The sequence below is a fragment of the Macaca mulatta genome, chromosome 3 (genome assembly GCF_049350105.2).
Source record: "Macaca mulatta isolate MMU2019108-1 chromosome 3, T2T-MMU8v2.0, whole genome shotgun sequence".
Lineage (NCBI taxonomy): Eukaryota > Metazoa > Chordata > Mammalia > Primates > Cercopithecidae > Macaca > Macaca mulatta.
Window position 1 is genome coordinate 73,450,712 of NC_133408.1, and position 21,305 is coordinate 73,472,016.

General features: G+C 45.7%; 1 protein-coding gene and 1 long non-coding RNA gene across 3 annotated transcripts in view; one reads left to right on the plus strand and one right to left on the minus strand.

Annotated features, from left to right (window-relative positions):
* EGFR (epidermal growth factor receptor) overlaps positions 1 to 20,203 on the minus strand; it is a 194,974-nt gene extending 174,771 nt beyond the window's left edge. For both annotated transcript variants that reach the window (XM_015133436.3, XM_028845766.2), the window contains exon 1: positions 19,855 to 20,203. In XM_015133436.3, coding sequence (XP_014988922.2) covers positions 19,855 to 19,942 — 88 coding nt within the window. In that variant the 5' untranslated portion in view covers positions 19,943 to 20,203. The remainder of the gene's footprint in view (positions 1 to 19,854) is intronic.
* On the plus strand, positions 19,164 to 19,715 carry LOC144339842 (uncharacterized). The gene is made up of 2 exons (XR_013415347.1): positions 19,164 to 19,303; positions 19,660 to 19,715. It is a non-coding gene; the product is annotated as an uncharacterized LOC144339842 (long non-coding RNA).
* Positions 20,204 to 21,305: the final 1,102 nt, after the last annotated feature.

Consider the following 21,305-nt stretch of genomic DNA (forward strand, 5'->3'; position numbering starts at 1 on the left):
TCATAATGCATGGGCGCTTTTCACAGAAAAATAGTTTCCATGGGTTCCAGTGTGAATAGCATTAACTGTGGAACTAAGGTTCCATGCTATACAAATTTCAACCACAGACTTCTACCTCTGGCCATTACCAACTGGTACCAGATCTACCCTCCTCTGCCACTGTAAACAACCAGAAAACTGAGCAAAATATTGCAGGCAACCATTTTCAGGCAAGGAACAACAGGCAGTGCAGAACCAGAGCGCCTGCCAGCGGGGAAGCACCCTGTAAATATATGAATACATATAAAACAGCAGCTTTTCTTTTGTCCTCTTAATTTCCTTAAGATGCAAGTAACTATTTAAAATAATAATATTGTAAGGTGAGGTTTATCATACATACACACACACACACACACACATACACACACACAAGGACTGATTTATTGCTATCAAATGGTGAAATCTATACATAAGTTCAAAATAATTTAGATTCTCCTCAATGTGAATAAATAAAAATTAAAAATCTTATAAAATTCTCAGTCTTTGCCCAGTGGATATATTTGTCACTCCCAGTTTGAGAAAATGACTTTAGAGCAGTTTCATAACTGTTCCACCCCTACCTATCAACCTGAGGGCAGGGACCACATGTATGTTTGCATCCCACAAGCACATAGCAAGTGCTCAATGAAACAAGCGAGCCTCTGGTGGGACAAGCTCCATCCAGCAGCAGTCACCGTACCTGGCTCCTCAACAGTCCACATCTTCTCTCTTTGGGAGGCTGCACTGTTGTAGGGGCCACGTGCTCCAAGCAGGGTGAGACTCCTCCAAAGTTTCCTCACATGTCTTTTGCACACTACCACCTCGCTGGTGTCCTTGGAATCAAGTTAGCAGCCTTCAAACTGGGGCGAGTGTGTCTCTGTGGGTCCACAAGGACTCAGCACGAAGTATGGGAACGACAGATCAATTTCCAGGTTTTCACCTCCAATTTGTACTATTTCCAAAAACTGACCCACCTGAATGTACCGTGGCTCCACCCTCCCCTTCTCTATCTCCCTCCTGTGGCTTTTCAGAATCAAGGTTTTGGAAATCCTGCCTCCTATCTGCAATCGTTAAGTGTTTTAGAACTTTAGTATAGGGACAGCCCGGAGTACACAGCAACTAACTTGGCGCTGGAACACTGGGAGTGCAGAGGCACCCGACTAACTGAAAACACTGGCGTGGAATCGCGGCATGCCTCAGTACCCCTCTTCCCAGCATGTAGCAAAATATCCATCTTAGTTAGAATCAGCATTCAGAACTGAGCTCTCCTGAGGAAGGTATTAAGTTTTTTAATCAGAAAAAAAGAAGTCAAAATCTATTATCTGGGAGAAAGTAAATCTGAATTGACTAATTGCTTTGACAATGAAGGTCAGCTTTACCAAATAATTGAAATTACATCTCTTCAGGCTCAGGCTTTTATAATAACCGATTTTTGATGCCAACTTAGAAATGTGAAGAGACTATTTTCAAGGCGAATTTAGTCCTCCGTGAGCACAGAAATGTGGGGCTTGCTGTTTACTGCATCACTCCATGAAGAGCTCACTGAGGGGAATGAGGCTATCCTCACAAAAGTATTCAAATAAGACACCGCGTGTGGAAGGCTCTGAGGAAGCTGTGAAGTGTGCTGCAAAGCTACATCACACTTAATTACATAGACACATTTTAGTGAACCCATTCTGGTTTCTCCGGACCACCTTTTCAGCTCTTAAATTCTCGCAAACCACATGAGGTAAATTCTTACTTGGGGGAATGGGAGGGAAAGAATGGGGATCTGGATTACAGACTCCTAAGGGGGCAGAGGCTACGTTTTCTATCCATGTAACCCTGTACCCAGCAGCTTTTCGGTGCGCAGTCTGCAGTAGACATTTGACGCATGCCTATTGAGTTGAACTGAGCTAAAAATCCAAGATGAAACATGCAGATAAGATTCTGCCAAGTTATACCAATCTATTAAAATAAACTGTCCCTGCTGGTACCGCAAACATCATTTATGGTTGCATAATACAAATGGTGTAAGGATCAGGGTTCAGAATGCTTGGTGAGCTGGGAGGCCCTGGGAGCTCCCACAAACAAGAGTACCCGTGTTTGCTCAGTGAATTGGGAACTTTCCTTCACCAAGGGGTTTATTTTCTCTTCCCTCTCCCTATGTTGCTCTGAATATGGCTCCACAGAAGCCTGACGATGGGAGGGAACAGACAAGGAAGGGAGCTGTAGTTATTCCCAAATAGCCCTGTCCTTCTGCAGTTTCTGCAGTTGGTTAATGCCTGTTAAGAGAGGAGGCGTTCCTTAGAGGTTTTATCTGTGTAATGGAGCAGGGGTATGTTACTTTGTTGCTACAGTATTTCAAACCCTATTTTTTATATAATTTGTAATTAAGAGTAAATTGCAGTAACAGTAAGAGGAGGGCCACTTTGAATTTAAGAGATCTTTTAGCTACTAGTTATATCAAAAGAAAGAATAGACGCTTTGCCTTGACTTTAAAGTCCGATACCTCCGTCGAGAAGCTGAATTTTCTAATAAAATCTTAGCCTCCTCTGTAGGTTTTCTATCTTCTCTACCGAATGGCTGGGAGTTCAGGGGAACCATATATATTGTTAAGATTTTTATAATGGTATCATATACACATAGGAAAGTGTACAAAAGGGCAAACTCCCTGAATTTTTGAAGAAATGAATACATTTGAGCACGGAGCACCTGAAATGGGGAACATGGCATCACCAGCTTTCCAAAGACCCTCATTTAGGACACCTATCCTGCAAATAAAGAAGGCAGAACAGACCAAATACAGGACAATAAATACAGGATGGGTAGAGTGGTACACACACACACACACAAACTTGACCATTTGTGATCTGAACAGAATATACACTTAGCTCATATAAGTTAATCCAAAAACTCTAAGGAAGTATCTGGTTTGTTCAACGAATCAATGGCTCTCCCCATCTCTGTCTGTTTATCTGTCTTAGCTCTCTCTCCCACCTCCCATTTCTCCTCATGCCTCCATGGCCTCCAAACCTTAAAGACCAAAAACATTTCCCTTAAGAAAATTAACTTCCAAATAATATTGTGAAAGGCTATGAGTTCTATAACACTGCATCACTAGGTAATTAAAATAGTGGGCTTTTGGCTTAGGTTAATATTTTGATGTCAAACTTAGATAATGATATCAAAATAAATACACGAAACTTTGCTACTAAGACGTTACTACTGGAAGAGGTTGGGGGAAGGGTACATAGGACCTCCCAGTAGATTTTTTTGCAACTTCCTGTGAATGTGCAATTCTTTAAAAATAAAAAGTTAACAAGAAAATTTGCTATCACAGCAAACCACTATTTCTATTTCTATAAGGTGGTCAGCATTCTGTTTTGTTTTTAGTATGATTTCTTTATTCTTTTGACAGAGTCTTGCTCCGTCGCCCAGGCTGCAGTGCAGTGGTGCAATCTCTGCTCACTGCAACCTCTGCTTCCTGGGTTCCAGTGATTCTCGTGTCTCAGTCTCCCTAGTAGATGGGGTTACAGGCACCTGTCACCTTGCGTGGCTAGTTTTTTTGTTTGTTTGTTTGTTTTTTAGTGGAGACAGGATTTTGCCGTGTTGGCCAGGCTGGTCTTGAACTCCCGACCTCAAGTGATCCACCCGCCTCGGCCTCCCAAAGTGCTGGGATTACAAGTGTGAGCCACCACACTCGGCCATTTTTAGTATAATTTCTAAGTAATACGACTGTAAAAAACTCATCCTGTCTGTTAAAAGAAATTGAAAAAATAAGATCAAAATATTAAGTTCAAATAAATAAAATGTTTTGAAAATGAATAACAATGCTTAAAAACATTACCCTAGGGAATGTACAACAGTTAACTTTCTTCTTTCTTCCTTCCTAACCACACATTTTTCCCTGTTCCTAGCACCTAAAAAAATGCTTACCCTAAAGTGAATATTTAAAGAGAATAAAAGGTTTTGCCTCCCAAGGCGTATAGGTTAAGCTCAAAGGCCACTTCCCTTCATAGCTTCCAGGTTTCCAAACAGAACAGGCACTCTCAAGTGTGTCACATGTCACTACTGTGCTCTACAACCTCTAGGATCTCGTGGAAGGCGAACACAGGACAAAGGTTAGGCTACCCTTCATCCCATTTGCAAATTAAGTATCTCATAAATCCTCTCACTGTTTAAGGCAACTATGCCACTAGCGATGTCCATAAGATAAATTACCAACTTTGAACCGTTAGCTTTTCCATTTTTGGTGTTTCTTGCAGCAAAGCGATTTATTTTTACTCACAGATTTAAAACAACTTTAAAAATAACTTTTATATGCTGCTAGTAGGAAACAGCAAGTCTCCAGCATGCATTAATTTATGATCCGTCTATTAATTTGCAAATTAGAGAACAATGATAAACAATCAGATAAAGAGAAAGGACAGATGGTCGACGCATTTCTTTACAGTTCCATATAACACGTGCAGGCCTTATTATACACTAGGTGAAGAGACAGGAATTTCTGAGGATGGACCCCAGATGACAGCCACAGTCCCTGGGTGTGGGTGTGGACTGGCTCAACACCAGTCATCAGTGAATCAAGCAATTCCTGCAGTAGCTCAATTAATTCCAGATCAAATAATAATGCGCACCCGGCCAACATGGTGAAACCCCGTCTCTACAAAACATACAAAACTTAGTTGGGCGTGGTAGCGGGTACCTGTAGTCCCAGCTACTCAGGGGGCTGAGACAGGAGAATCACTTGAACCCGGGAGGTGGAAGTTGCAGTGAGCCGAGGTCGCACCACTACACTACAGCCTGGGGAACAAAGTGAAACTCTGTCTCAAAACAAAACAAAACAAAACAAAACAAACAAAGCAAAAACAATAATGGAGAGGGGAAATACAAGTCCCTTCTTTTCTCACTTGAGGAAGCTGAAACATTGCGGAAAGGGCCAGGTAGGGTGTGTTTGCCTCCCTCCTCGCGAGATGGTCCAGGCACCTGGGGAACCATGAGGATATACAGCTGGACCCTTGGAAAGTGTGCATGGCCATCACTGCCATGTTTGCTTTAGTGATGATGGGGGAGAGAGCGGAGCAAGAGAAAAAAACAAGAAATGGGCCATTCACAGTCGTCATAGTAAAAAGTCCTAAGGCAAAAAGAGCACAGGAAGAAAGCATCAGGGTTTCTGAAATGAAGAGGGTTATCAAAACTGGCCCAGGACTATGCAGGAAACAAAAAAGCAACAATCTTGAGGGAAAGTGAGACCCATCAGGGAAGGAAAGTGAGGGTTGCTGGGATGTCATCTGAGAGTCCAGCCATGGAGGCAAGGGATGATCACCAAAGAGGTGAGCCAAGTGGAGCCTTTCTCCTTTCTGGCTCTTGGTGACTTCCTAGGGTCCAGACCACGGGAAGGACGTCTGGGGCAGTCATGTAGCCATGGAGAACACAGGCTCACTGGTGAGAGTCCAGGTCTGCCTCCCCTAGTTGGAGGGCTGTTGTGCACACATGGGGCGCGCTCCAGCCTCTACACCACCCTGTCACTGAATCCCCTCTGCAACCCTATGAGATAAGCACCAGCCCTACCCTCATTCTGCAGATGAGGAAACCGATACCCACAGGCATTGCTCAGCATGGCCGGTTTCCCCTGCAGCCCTCAGTGGGGCCTGAGTTCAAGGCTGGGGCATGTGGCAGAGTCTGCCCTGCGCAAGTCATGTCACCTCCCTGTGCTTCATAGGGAGTGAGGCTAACAAGTCACTTTAATTAAAACAAAAACAAAACACCACAAGGCAGGTCTTAAGATTTGTTTGGTACATTTACTTTGTGTATTCATATGTTAGTCCCATGTCCACATTTTGCTTTTTCTACCTACAGAGAATTTACCATCAAAATAAGAGAGTAAATGGAAAGCTGCTGCTTTTTCTAGAACAAAAAAGTCATCTATTGAATGTTAATGATTAGTCCTAGAATCACTGACCTACCGCATTCTTTAGCCTGCTATAAAAACTTTCAGATTGAGAAAATCACTCATAGACATGACAATTTGGGACATACTGAGAACCAGTGGAAGTTTTCAAGCCTTGAAGACTTTGTTTTAAGAGCATTATGATCCTAAGGGCTTTGAACTCTTGGCACTGGTGGCTTATTTTGACTTCCAGCGTGGTGAGTCCCCTTAACCCTACAAAGGTAGTAAATTCCTGGCTGAAAAAGTGCCCTGAGTATCCCTTTTCCCTCCCTGAGTCCCTGAGTCAAGAAACTCCTGAACATTTTCTCCATTTTTAATAAATGACATATATATTCTATCTTATGGCCAGAAAAAAATACAAAGGGACACTGATTCATTAGGAGAATCAACTCTATACCATCCAGGATGCATATATGATTGACAAATGAGCAGAAATATCTGCTACAAAATAATAATAACAGAAAGCATGAGACAGTCAGAGAACAAGGCAAAGATAGAATCATCAGCTTAACCAGCCAGCAGAGTTAGCGGTCCCTGATCTGGGAGTCAGATGTGTCAAACTGTGAACACATCCTGGTCATCTGCGTCCTCATTCACTTCCCCGGGACGCTGGCACTGACCTGAATCTTGCCAGGCCACTACTTGCCACACATGCAAAGGCCCAGGAAAAGGGTGCGCTGGTGCCGTTCTACATAGAGAGTGAAACTTCACGGGAGCAAACTCTTTTTGAAATAAAATGCATCTTCAGACATCATTTTTTCCCTTAAGGCCCATTTAGCCTCCACCATGCTGTGCTAAGCTGCTTCCTCAGACAGAGATGGGATGAATGATTTAATCATCCTCTGTCTGCCTATAAGGACGGTTTGGCAGAACATCCTGCGAATGGGACATAGGGCAATTGTGAGATCAGTACTACTGTTATCACATTACGTGGTACCTAGAGGTTCTCTCAACTAAAAATCAACCTCGAAAACAGTGTTCAGAAGTCACCAAGCCTGTAAAACTTCTACTAGGCGACCAACGTGCACTCAACATGCCTGTGCTCACAACAGCCCCTCTCACCTGTGACCACCACTTCATGCTACCTCTTCCCTTGTCACCTAGTGAAAGAAGACAATTGTGGGAGGAAAAAGAGTGCCCAATGTCTGCCCAGTATCAAGTCAGAGGAATGCTAATATTTTCCTTCTCCAAAATGGGAATAAAAACACAAAACCCCAAAGAATATAATATTGGCAAGTCTCCTTGCTTTAGCACCCAATTCTCATTGGCTCCATCAGCAGAGTTTAGGCCTTGAGTTCATGACTACTTATCTCCCTGGCTATAGTTTGAATGTCTTGTTTTTGCAACTGAGCAACATTATGAACATTCAGTAGCCATTGCCCAACAAACCTAAAAGCCTAGCATTCCTAGCCAAGACTTTAAGAACTCTGTCCAGCGATAAGGAAAGATGGACTCAGATAATCACCCAAGTCTTCTGCCCTTCTGGGACTTTTCTCATTCAACTGTCTCTCCCCGACACCAGGCATGTCACTACTCTGCATCTAAACAAGAATCTCTAAAGGTGGAAAGCGAAGTGAAAAAGTGGGCAACTCACCTGATTCTTCATGTTGTCCTTCATGTTGCTGGACTTTCTGTTCTGCCTTGGCTAGGTAGATTTTTGTTGACTGAAGGTAAAATAATGATGCTTTTGCCCAAGTAACCTTTGCAAGACTTAGAGGTTCAGTGACTAAAGCCACCCTGAAATCAATATACTCACTGTCTATTTACTGGAAGGGTTTACTTATTCAACAAGAGACACGTCATCACAGGCCTGAAAAATCAATGTGTTCTCCTGGCAGTACTCTCTAAACCTACAGCACCTAGATAACAACCGGAGATCCACTGCTCAGCTGGAGTGCAGGACTTTTCCCTTTGCCACTTTATAATCATGAAATAGAAAATTGCTTTATGGAAATTTCTGCCAGAGTATGGAAAAGTTTCCACTATGTTAGGAATAAACAATAACAAAACAGTTTCTTCCTTTCTTGTGGAGGAAAACGAACACTGCATTTTGAAATTTCTTCTGGGAGAGGCACATCACCATCACTGATAGATCTACTCACTGCCACTCTCTCCATTCCATTCCTTCAACCCAGAAAGTGCCTCCAAGTGAATAATTTGATGTGTGTAACCATCTCTTCTTAAAAGTCAATGCTTGCAAGTAAATCCCAGCCAGAATGGCTTATTATAATGGTATCATATGGAAAATGAACACTCTTGGAGGGCCACACTGTTACTTAAGTTTGTCTCTTTTTGTAAAAGCTGTTTCACACCCTAATGAGGTTAAGTGTATTCCTTCATTTAAACCATAGAAATGAGTCTTACAGATCTATGTAAGGGAATTACTACAGTTTGCCATAGGCATTGCTAACTGACCCAACTGCTAAGTCAAGTTGCCTTCTCCCCTCATTTTGTTTTCCCTGCAAGTATTTATAGGTCTGGAAAATTTACAGAAGTTGATGACACAATGTTGAAAAGTCGTACTTCTCATTTCTAAAGTAAATATTTCCAAGGCTCAAAAATTCACTGCCCTGTATCTTATGGAATGGGCAGTTATAACATACGCAGAAGAGACTTGAGTCTAAAAACTACTTCATAACAAAAAAGAAAACTGGAAAAGGAGCCAAAACAGAGCAGAAATACACAGAAACATACAGAAATCGTGAGGAGCATTAGGCATTAGTAATAGAAGTATAACAAATTTTGAGGAATACTTTATTTAGCCTTTGATTCACAAATAAACTGAAAGTGATAGGGGCATCAATAGCTAAAAAACCCAATGATGTCTTGACGGAGGAATAAGGAACCTTGACCTGCATGTTGAGAGACAGTGCTGTGTAGCAGGAGAGCACCCAGCGCCCAGTGCTCACCAGCCTGGTGATTATGGACACCTGCAGAATTGCTCTGAGCCTGGGTCCCTCACCTCCCAGTGTGGAAAGCTATCCCAATCCTGTGGGGTTGTAGGAGGCTCAGACAGAAGGATGTTAAGGCATTGTGTAAACTATGAGGTGCTGTACAAATGCGAGGTGGTGTTATTATTATGACATCAATGTTTTAGCATCTAAATTATAGGGACAGCACCCTTATTACCAGCATGTTTAAATATATATCTTGCATACATTTCGATTTGTTTTTAATTTCACAGATGTTTTCAGCTGGAAGGAGTCTGAGGATCGTCTAGTTTAACTATTTTATGGAAGGTGAAACTGAGAGGGGAGACTCTACCCTGTTTTCTCTCTCCATTATAACTAACAACAAATTACAGAAAAAAAATATGTTAAGCCATGTACTGAGAAAAACTCCCTTAGCAACACCACTTTTCAGGGACAATACACGTGTATGCATACTTGTATAACCATGAATACTGAGTGTTCGGTAGTTTCTAACTTTCAAAAATTGTATAGTATATTTTTACAGTCATTTGACAAAGTTTTTCATCTGCGGTCCTTTGCTAAGTTTCATTTCCAGTTATTTATCAAAATTTTTCTTTTTCTGTGAAGGCTAATTCATAACAGCTTGCAAAAAAGGAGAGAGAAAGAGAAAGAAGGAAGGGAAGAAGCAAGCAAGGAAGGAAGAAGAAGAAAGGGAAGTAAAGAAAGAAAACAGAGCAATACAGTATTCTCACTCATAAATGTCATCAGAAATTTTAAAAAAATCATTAAGTATCTATAAGGATAAGGTTTCTGGGCCGGGCGCGGTGGCTCATGCCTGTAATCCCAGCACTTTGGGAGGCCGAGGTGGGCGGATCACGAGGTCAGGAGATCGAGACCATCCTGGCTAACACGGTGAAACCCCGTCTCTACTAAAAAAAGACAAAAAAATTAGCCGGGTGTGGTGGCGGGCGCCTGTAGTCCCAGCTACTCGGGAGGCTGAGGCAGGAGAATGGCGTAAACCCAGGAGGTGGAGCTTGCAGTGAGCCGAAATCGCGCCACTGCACTCCAGCCTGGGCAACAGAGTGAGACTCCGTCTCAGAAAAAAAAAAAAAAAAAAAAAAAAAAGGATAAGATTTCTGATTCTCTACTAACATTGTAGCAGATTGAAGCCAATAAAAAGTTCTATAGTGCACTCTATTTAAAAGCTCCTCAAAATTAGTACGTTAGAAAACAACAGGTGACACAATAATTCTTCAATGACCACCTTTTTTTTTTTTTTTTTTGACTGAGTCTTGCTCTGTCGCCTAGGCTGGAGTGCAGTGGAGTGATCTCAGCTCACTGCAACCTCCACCTTCCAGCTTCAAGCGATTCTCCTGCCTCAGCCTCAGCCTCCCCAGTAGCTGGGACTACAGGCACCCAGCTAAGGTTTTTTTTTTTTTTTTTGTATTTTTAGTAAAGGCGGGGTTTCACCATGTTTGTCAGGCAAGTCTGGAACTCCTGACCTCGTGATCCGCCTGCCTCAGCCTCCAAAAGTGCTGAGACTACAGGCATGAGCCACCGCGCCCAGCCAACCACCTTTTGTTTATCTGTCATATATTTGGAGTTAATCAAAAGTGGATGACATCTGACATTGGGGTTCTGGGGTTTTTGTTACCTATAAACAAATAATTATTTAACTTTCTAATAATATATTAAAATATACTTTAGTTTAAAAATCTAGTTGGAGCCATTAGATCTTGCAAGTTAGCACTAGAGCAAACTTAAAATAGTTTGTCTAGTTCATCTTGTTCAGCAAAATTTGAAGCATTTACAATGGCTTACAGTGTATGAGAATGAACTAGGAGATAATTTTGTAAGTGAAGAGAAACCATTGTAATAAAATCTCCCAAAAGCTTTCGGGTATTCAATGTTTGCTGGTAAATAAACAAAACCAGGTTTTTGAAATTAAAAAAATGTTTTTGAAACACTTTCTAAAATTTGGTATACAATGATCTGAAAATCTCAGGACACCTTTGCCTGTCCTTAAGGACCTGCACAGATTCACTAAGTGGTTTGTTTTTATTCCAGGCACTAAAATAATGGACAATTTGAGTATCAGTAGAGACGCTACATGCACAGTTTTTCACATACAAATGCCAGTTTGTCTTATCAGAGAGACTATGTGCAATGCATCAGTTTTATCCAAAACCTGGAGTAAAAGAAAGAAATTTTAGCAAAGGGTTGTAATGACATCATAAGTAAAACGATAGGACTGCTAAAACAATCATGACGTCATCTGCTGTGCGCCGGCCTGCAAGTACGTAGTGGTAAAATCGTTAGATATCATATTTCTGCTTATAAAATAAAATCCTTCATGAACGCTCTTAAAACAACTGCAAAGCAAGCAGTGGTCTTTACTTCCATATATATATGTGTGTGTGTGTGTGTGTGTGTGTGTGTTTACATAAAGGCATGAATGCACAAGGTAACACCAGCAGCTGTACTCTACTCTTTATTTGTTACAAATCTGCCTATTTGTTTCCAAATGATCTCTGCAAATAAATAGGTAACGTTGTACAACTTTCAACAGTGAATCAGAAAATAGATGTCTCTTCTAATTCACAAGTACCAATGGCTCAATTAATTTAAGGGACATTTTCTGAGTTGTGTGATTTCACATGTATTTATCGCGTCTTGAACTATGCAAACTTTTGTTTCATTTCTCTCTTAGATTTCTGTAGGAAGAGTTCATGGATGCGAAGTAGTCATTTTACTTATTCATAACACATTTCAGGGAAAATCGTGCTGCTGGGGAGAAAGTTAAAGCTATCAACTATACTCTAGACTCTAGTCCAATTTTTCACATCTGGTTGCTACTTTAAAAAAGGATCATTTTAATTTTTAAATGCAAAATGTGTTGCACTTTACCTTTCATATTCCAAGTTTCCCAGGGTCATTTAGAAAAATAAAGCAGGAAATTCTAACGCCTTACCATCTACTTTAGTAAGATGTTTGCATTTATAAAAATAACAAGAAACTGAGGGTTTGCTGAAGGAGCACAGGACCTACAAGTATTTCCTCATTCCTGTCCCTGTGCCTGGAGGCCCAGCTAAGCATTCTGTTTCTGAGAAACTCCCCTTGTCGCAGAGTCTGAATTAGTCAGTCCCCCTTCTGAGCTCCCACTGAAATCCCAAATCACATCTGTTATAAAACATTGCATTACAGGGAGTGATCATGTATGTCTCTCTCTTTGTCAGTCCTTCCAGAAGATATGTCGGTCCTTGGAGGACAAGTGCGGTCATTTTGTTCCCTTGGTGTATCTAGATCCCAGCATGCGATGTGCCTGGAGTTTATCAGCAGTTCTCAAACTCTGGCATGCATCAGTCAGAACCTCCCTGGGGACTTGTGTGCACAGACTGGGGCCTGCCCTTCCAGTATCTTACTCAGAGGCCAGGGTGGGGTCCGAGAGTGTGCATCTCCAACAGGTTCTCAGGTGCTGCTGCCATGCTGGGCCCGCTGACAGCCACTGCAGAAAACTTTTTTTTCTCTTTTTTTTGGCAGTTAAAGACAGGTTTTCTTTAGTTAAAACCAATTTCGGTCAGGAGCGCTCTCTCTTACAGACTAGGAGTATAGATTGGTTTTAGGGTGAGGGGGATGATCAGAAGCTTGGAATGTGCCTGTGTGAGGGAGAAGTTTTATGGCAGGGTTGGAATATCACTGGGAGGAGGGGAGTTTACCTTGGGGAAGGCATCTTTCCGGCCAGAGGGGGGTTATCTCGAGACTGGCACCTTCCCAGCTGGAGGGGGCTTATCTTGGGGCTAGCATGTCTCTGGTCGAGGCTAGCATGTCTCTGGTCGGGGAGGAGTTTGGAATGTTTCTGGTTGGAGATGTTATTTGTGATTTACGGTCATGCTGACCTTAGTCATTAGGCTGATGCCCTTTGAATTTAGGCAGTTTTTTATTAAGGTGAACTTTAGGATGATGGGCTTGTCCAAGATGGCGATGCTCCTGCTCTGTCGAGCCAGACCCTATAGTTATAAAAAAGACGAGGGACGGCGTGTTCTTTCTGGCTACTTCCTCACTGCAGGAAACTTTTAATGGACTAACTTGTGAAATAAAATGTGACTCTGGAACTGATTTACTAAATATGCAACTGTTTCTGGATCTCAAAGGAGCTCGAGATGAGTAAGAAATGGCGGTCTGAGAGCAAAGACAAGATTCCTTCTGTTACAAGCTACATACAACACCTAATCCACTCCTCAGAATTGTCAAGGGAGCTTTAAGAAATGTGTGCGTGCCAGGTTCCATTCCCCAGAAATACTGATTGTCCTGATGTGGGGCACAGTAAGGCACCCTCTTTTTCAAAAGCCCCTCAGCTGGTTACAAGGCATGATCAAGGTTCAAAAGCTACTGCTTTAAGAAAAAAGAAAAAAACCATCTCCTACTTTTTTTGGGTTCAGTCACTAATGTACAAAACCAAGTAATGTGATGCAGTCTTAAGCAGGGAACAAGAGATCCCCATTCTGAGGATTTGTAGCAATATACGAACATGACTCCTGGTACACTTATATGCACAATATATTATATTACGAGTGGCCGATAACTGCAGCTAATCACCTGCTGACTATAGCAACCTCACCTAGAGAGAAGCTGGTATCCAGAACCCCTGGTGTGGCTCAATTTCGATGCTGATGGTGAGCATGAGACAGGGAGAGCCAGGAGACTGTGAGGGGAGGAGTTGTCCTGTGACCTAAGACAAGTAACTGACATGGAAATATGTGAGCAAATGACAGCTCAAGCCACATTGCTCTCCTGTGCTCTGGACCACCGTATTCTACTGCCTCTTGGACTTCTCCATCTGAGCAATTCAAGCTCAATACACATTGGACTCTCCTGCCCTTCCCCTCCCTGCCCTTCCCTTCTCTGCAGTCCCATTGACTTCCCAGCCTTTGTGATTGCATTCAGGATCTATCCAGGCTTCCAAGTGAGAAGCCTGGGTGTCAATCTGGGCTTCTGTCTTTCTTATGCTGCTACATATACTTATCAACCAGTTCTGCCTCCTGATCAGTCCCAGAGTCCCCTGTCCTGAATCTTCCTTGCTCTTGCTTCATTGTCTCTGGTAATAGTCACAAACCTCCCTGTTTCCAATGCCACCCCTGCAGTCCATTCCCCAAACCACAGCTGCAGCCATCTTTCTAAAACACCAGACACAGCATGTCAGTTCACAGTCACTTCTCTTTCACACAGGACAAAATCCAAAGCCACAGGATGGAGCTCTCTGTGAACTGTAGGTAGCCTTACCATTTACTCCTTCTCTTCCTGCCATTTGAATTACTAGCACTCTCAAGAACTTTGCTCCTATTGGCACTGCTTGTGCAATGTCCTCCACAACCTATTCTCTGGGGGAAATAACCATATAACCAAATAGCTCAAATGAGCAATCCCTTCCATTTGTGGCTAAACGTGCTCTCCTCCCCGTGTAGAATTAAAGGCAAAGACTGAACTCAAAAGTCATCCTTTGTCCTGGGAAGAGTTCTGTCATTAATTCTGTGACATTGTTTCACACTTATTATCTCTAGCTCTCTCTTCCTCCAGTTGACTTCCAGACACTTAAGGGCAAGTACCAAGTCTAATTTATTTTTACATCTCAACATATGGATGGAACAGTGTAAATCACTCATCATGGCTCAAACATAAAGAAAAAAAAAGCCTAAGTTGTAACAGGTACCCATACTTGCCCTTCTACTCAAAGGGCAAACAATCATGGTTGACTTACGTAATTATTTAAACTAAGTCAGGGCCATGTGTGCTGCCCCGCTAGTAATGGTGTAATTGCAGGTGTACTTAGGGCTGTCCGCAAGGCATTCTCATTGGGTGCGTTGTCCCCTAAATTATAACTTGAGTCTTTTGTTAATGAGAAGTTCTAGATATATTCAGAAAGGACACTTGGACTCTGGGTCTCTCCCTGAAAACCCACCAGAACGAGATAAAACTTCAATCAGAGAGAGAAATTCTACTCCCCCATGTTAGTGTTTTCATACTGCTTGCTAAAGCAAGCTGCTGAAACTGGTGGGAGTAAAATTTATTCTAAGCATATGCAATTCACAGATGCTCAGTCCACAGGACCAGTCATCTGATACTGAACTTCAGGGCCTTCAGGGATTGAAATGTTAAATCTAGCACTTACTTTCTAGGGGCTCAGTAAACACGTCCCCAATGTTCCAGGCCCCAGCTACCCCTCCTGCTCCCAACTGGCTCAAGGAACTTTCTAGACAACTGGATTGAGTGTATCTATCTAAATGTGTAGCAAGAAAGCTTTACCAGATGACTCTGAAAAAGTGAAAATTACAGGCAAACTAGTTATTTGAATAAGTTCCAATGCCTGGATTCTTGCCAAATTCAAACTGGCCAGCTTGTGCCTATGGGCCCAATGGAGGACAATCTAATGATGTTGTCCAAAGAGCCAACTGCTGAAATTTTCTTAGAAAATTCAGCCCTGTAGGAGGAAAATGAAAAAGAATGAATGAGAAAACACTATGATGTTTAATGGGGATGGCCTACACGAACAAGTTAAGATTTACACTCTATTCTCTATGGGTTAGTGGTTCAAGAATAAACCAGTAATAATTAACTGAGACTAAAAATGTTTATCACCATAATTTCAAATGTCTGTAAGTGACAAAAGGAAACAAAAATGGAAAGAATCTGAGGAACAGAATCTGTTTTTTTTTTTTTTTTTTTTTTTTTTTTTTGAGATGGAGTCACACTGTCATGCGGGCTAGAGTGCAGTGTCGTGATCTTGGCTCACCGCAACCTCCGCCTTCCAGGTTCAAGTGATTCTCCTGCCTCAGCCTCCTGAGTAGCTGGGATTACAGGCACCCACCACCATGCCCAGCTAATTTTTTTTTGTATTTTCAGTAGACACCGGGTTTCTCCATGTTAGCCAGCATGGTCTCAAACTCCTGACCTCATGATTCGCCTGCCTCAGCCTCCCAAAGTGTTGGGATTATAGGCATGAGCCACCGCGCCCAGCCCAGAATCTTGTTTTAAAAATTGTATTTATAGGGAAGCAACATGTGGGTGAACCATATTCTAAAACTTTGAAATTTTCTCAAAACATACCCCTATTAGTAAAACCTAATGTTAAATAAGCTCATAACTAGAGTACATATGAAGTCAAAATTAAAACATGCACACACAGACCACAGACACACACACAAGTCACATGGCAAGGGCTACCCTGTGTTGCAGGTGGGTTCTGCAACAGGCAAAATGTCCTCAACATTGTGACCCATCCCTATTCCAGGCCACCAGCCTGGGGTTACCTTCCCTTCAGTGCCCATAATCATCAGTTGCCTTTAATATTAGAGTTGGTTTGTCACTCTCGTCAAAAAAGTTTCAGATGCTAGCTGCTAGTCTTGGAGCTTGGATCAAAGAAAAAACAAAGAATATCTTCTTTTCAAGCAGGGAGGAATCCTTCATCTTAGTACAGAGACTACTTCTAAAAACATTTCAGAACATGTTAGTGCTGTCACGTGGACCAAGTGTAATTATGCAGCACAACGGACTTTTGGCAATCGGTGTCTTCAAACCAGAAGTTTTTGAAAAATTATGAGTGATGAAACTAAATATGTGAAGCCAGAAATTACCGTTAAAACCTATTGGAGCTCTCAGCCAGTTTCTTGTATTCTGTGCTACAGCAGTGTGGGTCTAACACACAGACCACTGGTGTCCCTTCCAGATTGGAAAGCAATCTGGAAGCAAGAGCAGAAACCCTTAAAACTCACCCCCCTTCACCCTTTAACCCAGAATATCTAGCATATTCTATGCACTCAGTAAATATTCACTGAATTCAGAAACAACAGCTCAGAAGCCTGAAGGGTCAAAGTGACTTGTCCACCTTTGCCCTGGGCTGGAGTGAGAAGAAAGGTCCCAGTTGCCAGGCCAGGCTTGCGCTTTCTAGATCTGACCTCCTTTGAGGAGGGAGGGTGGTAGATCTCACTTTGGATACCATTGATATCCCCACTTTGGTTTCTCTTTAAGACAGCTCGGACGTACTGAATAGGAACATCTCCAGAAGTGGGGCTGGGCAGGCTTATTTCCACAAAGCTCCCTCAGTTGGGAATTCCGACTCGCCTTGGAATACTTTCCAGAGTCCCTTCTGGAGAGCACCTTCATTCTGTAAGAGGCAGGGCTTTGCTTGGCGCCCCTCAAGCAGTCTCCACTCCATGCTCACTGACCTAGGGATGGAGCTGTCTCCATGGAAGGTGACTGAACAGAGGGCTGAGGAACTCTGAAGGAACGCAGACTGCTGGACAGCCCGCGTTGAAGCTTCAGACAGACCTATCTTCATGAGCCGGCTCCCTGGGCCCTTTCCCCTTGCCAGCTCTGTCATTAGACGTTTGCACACACCTGATTTGGATCTCCTGAAACCTGAACTCGGACAAGGCAGTGGAGTTTGGAAGTTGAGAGAGGGATCTGGAGTCGGAAGCCCCTGGTGTGAGTTTCACATCTGCCTCCTACCAGCGGTGGGAAAGTCACTTTAGTTCTTTGTACCTCAGTTTCCCCCATAGGAGGAGAGTGTACACCTCTTATGCTTAATGTGGGGATTAGGACGCATGAAACGGTGTCTGGCAGTCATTACGTCTAAGAGCAGCAAGTCCAGAAGTTAGCATGTCCCAGAACCAAACAAAACCCTTACTAAACAAAGTGCATCTTGAATAAAATCGACTGAATTTGATAGACACAGGTCTCAAACAAATTTCTGTTAAAAGAGCTCATCTCCTACTTTAATAATTTGCCCCTGAAAATTCAGTCTTTTATGTTACTGTAACAGAATAGCGCCTGTTCACCTACTCTCTCTGTCTTCAGGAGTTTCTGTTTTGAGTGAATACGGGATAAACAGGCAAATTAAGTGGTATTTATATTTTTCTCAGGAACAAATCTCCAATCACTAACAGTGGTGTTCAAGCAAGTAACATCAAAGAATGAGAACCCCACTGGAGGGAGAAAAGTGATGCTTTGGAGGTGCTCTGAGGGTTTAATTTAAAATAAAGAGAAGAGTCTCTTCAGCAGAGACAGGGCTGACACCTGACTAACAGGACCCGCAGTCAGCCCCCAAGCAGGCAGGAGGGGCCCTGCAAGCTCAGCAGAGAAGAAACCTTTCCACCAGTTCCTTCAATGAAAAGAGGAATCTTTTATTATTGGAACCACACCCCACCTTTTCCCTCTTTCCTATATTTGGCAACATTGTTAAAATTCCAGATGTCCTCAAAGAGCTCTTTGCATTGGCAAGTAATCTCTCCGGAGACTTTAACAATCCTTCTTCCGTCCGGTGATCCCCAAACCTGGCTCCCCAACAGATCACATGAAAAGCATTAAAAAAAAAATCCCATGTCCAGGTCTTGCCCCATGCCAATTAAATCAGAATGTCTGGGGGCGGGATTCAGACACTGGTTTTTGTTTTGATTTTTTTTTTTTTTAATCCCAGGTAATTCTAACGTGCAGCAAGGTCTGGGAACCACTGTTCTATGTCTTGCCCCTCCCCCAACGACCGCGCTGGGCACCAAACCCCAACTCCCCATGCCAGTGACATCAACAGCAAGTACGGGCCTGGCTCTTGGAACCCGCGCAGCTCAAGGTTGGAATTGTGCAATTAAACCTTCCGAGGCATGTTTCCCGTGTCAAGTGGGTTTATGGTCAGTAGTCACGAAGCCAGACTCGCTCATGTTCTGTCTGGACACTTGGCACACTTGAACCAGGGACATCAATCCGGTGTGTGTGTGTGTGTGTGTGTGTGTGTGTGTGTGTGTGTGTAAGACAGGTTTAATATTTTGGTTGGCTCAATGTCAAATTCTTCAGACAGCAAAAAGAAACATCCAAGAAAGAAACTCTCCGGGTTTTGAGGAGAAAACTTTGCTGTGAGCCCCATTTTGAAACACCGTGGTGCTGGCCAGGATGAGCTCTGCTTCCTGGGCTTCCGCACTAGAGGCCGCGATCCCCCCAGCAGTGGCCGGACAGCCGCGTCCCCCTCCACCGCGAAGCCCAGGCGCGACCGAAGGGCTGCAGGTGGGGCAGACCCGGACGTCCCCGCGAGGCGGCCACCGAACGAGAGCCCGGGCCTTTCTGCGCCGGCGCCCGGGAGGGAGCTCGGGTCCCCAGGAGGTGGGGGGCATACCTGGACCGGCAAGACGAGGGCGCGCCGGGTGAGGCGAGCGGCCGGGGTCTGCGCCCAAGGGGCGGGTCGGACCCCACCTGCCTTTTGCCAACGAGGAAGTTAACCGCCGCCAGCACCACCCCTTCCCAGGCGCCGCAGGTGGTGGCGGACTTCTCCCAGCTCCCAGGTTGAGGCTGCGACTCCACACCTGGGAACGAGGATCGCGGGGACCTGGAGAGGGGCCGGGGTCAGGCTGGCCGGCTCCGGCTTCAGTTTGAGACCTGCGCGGAGCGCGGAGGCAGGGAGGTTCGCTCAGGAAGCCGCCTGTCCCGCGGGGTCCGAAGGGAGGCTTTATTTTCGGGGTCCTTCCTCAGCTTCCCTAAACAGCGCAGCCTCGGCGGGTGGGCAGCGCCAGTCCCTCGGGTGCGCGCCGCGACCCCGCCGCGCCCTGGGAAGACAGCGCGGGGCGCACGTGCGGGACCCCGGCCCCAGGCACCCACCCGCACGGGGCTTTCGCCCACTGACGCCGATTCCGCGCAGCGGGGCGGGGAAAGTGAGGGTGGAAAGTTGGGAGCGGTTCGGGGCGCCGGAGGTCCAGGCGGCCGTTTCCCCGCCGGCCCGCAGCCCAGTGCCCCACGCGTCTCCTCCCCCGCCCGCCCCAGACTCTCCTGGCCCAAGAACGAAACGTCCCGTTCCTCCCGCGGTCCCGGCCGGCGGCGCAGCTGATCTCAAGGAAACAGGAAAGGACGGGCGGGGGCGCGGGCGCCGAGCCGGTGCGCCGGTGCGCGGCTGGGCTGGCTGCGGGGTCCGGGGCGCGATCCGGGGGCAGCGCGGGAGCCGGCGAGACACGCCCTTACCTTTCTTTTCCTCCAGAGCCCGACTCGCGGGGCAGAGCGCAGCCAGCAGCGCCAGGAGCGCGGCCCCGGCCGTCCCGGAGGGTCGCATAGCTGCTCCCCGAAGAGCAAGCTCCGGCTCTCCGGATCAATAGTGGACGGAGTCAGGCGGCCGTGCGCGGTGGTTGTGGCGTTAGCGGCGAGGCGGGGACTCGGGCGGACGCCGACGAGGTGGCCTGTCGTCCGGTCTGGGCGGCGGCGGCCGCCGGGGCTAGCTCGGGACTCCGGCCGCTTTGGCCGCGGCGGGCGCGCACACCGTGCCGGGGGCGGAGGCTGCTGCGGCCGCGCTGCGCCGGGGGCTGCCCGGACGTCTAGCTCGCGCGGGCCGGGGCGCGGGGAGGCAGGGCGGGAGGAGGAGGGACCAGGCGGCGGAGGAGGGATCGGGAGGAGCAGAGGAGGAGGAGAATGAGAGGAGGAGGGAGGAGAACCAGCCGCGGGGACCCAAGGCCAGCGGCCGCCGGAGGCGGTGGACAGCGGTGACCCCCGCGGGACCCGGTCTCCCGCGGGAAGGGGGTGGCGCGCGGGAGGGGAGCGGGTGCCCTGAGGAGTTAATTTCCGTGAGGGGCGTTCACAGCACTGCCCCTCTGGACTGGGTCCCCGCAGACTTGCAGGCCCAGCCTATGTCGAGGTCGAGCCAAATCTGTGCCAGGGTCCCCTTCCCCCTTTCCCTTCTTTTGTTTTACAGAACAAACTTCTACCAGCTTTAGACAGACTGGCCGAGCCCTAGAGCCAGCGTCGAATAATGGCACCGACGGGGAAACTGCTCCTTTATTCTGGTCCCCACCTCCCCTGCAGCACCCAGGGACCCTCGCGGGGATCAGAGGCTGGCCTGGCAGCTGAGGAGGTCGCTGTGCCCGCGCGGCAGGGGTGCCAGGCGTCCGAGGTGGTGCTCTAAAGTCCGAGGGTCCTTCAGATCCCGTGAAGCACCCTAGAAATCGTCTGAAATGAGAGCACCCAACTTTGGGCGCAGAGACAGGCCTCCTCAATGTTTACTGCAACCGGCCGTGGGTACTTTGAAGCCAATGTGTGAAGCACGTTACTTCGCAAAAGTGAGGCTCTTGGAATAAAGGCTTGACACAAACAGCTGTGGAGATGCTTTTAGAGAGGCTAAGTGTCCCACTGCACCGGTAGCTCCCGCAGGAGAAATGCCAGGGAAGTTCGCGAAAGTTTGGCCGAAAGAAACTGAGCTGCTTTAGGCTGCAGGAACTTGAGCTACATTCCTTTGGCAAGTCCACCCCATCCCCACTGTTGCTTCTCCTGCAGTAAGAATGTCCTCTAGGTCCATGTTACAGTCAGACCCCTCCTCTCTTCACGAGATTCACTAGGACCTTCAGGCCTGGTTCAACAACCCTGATCTCCCGGCTCTGTCAAAAATCATAATCCTGAAGTAAGTAGAGCTACAGATCTGCCCTTTG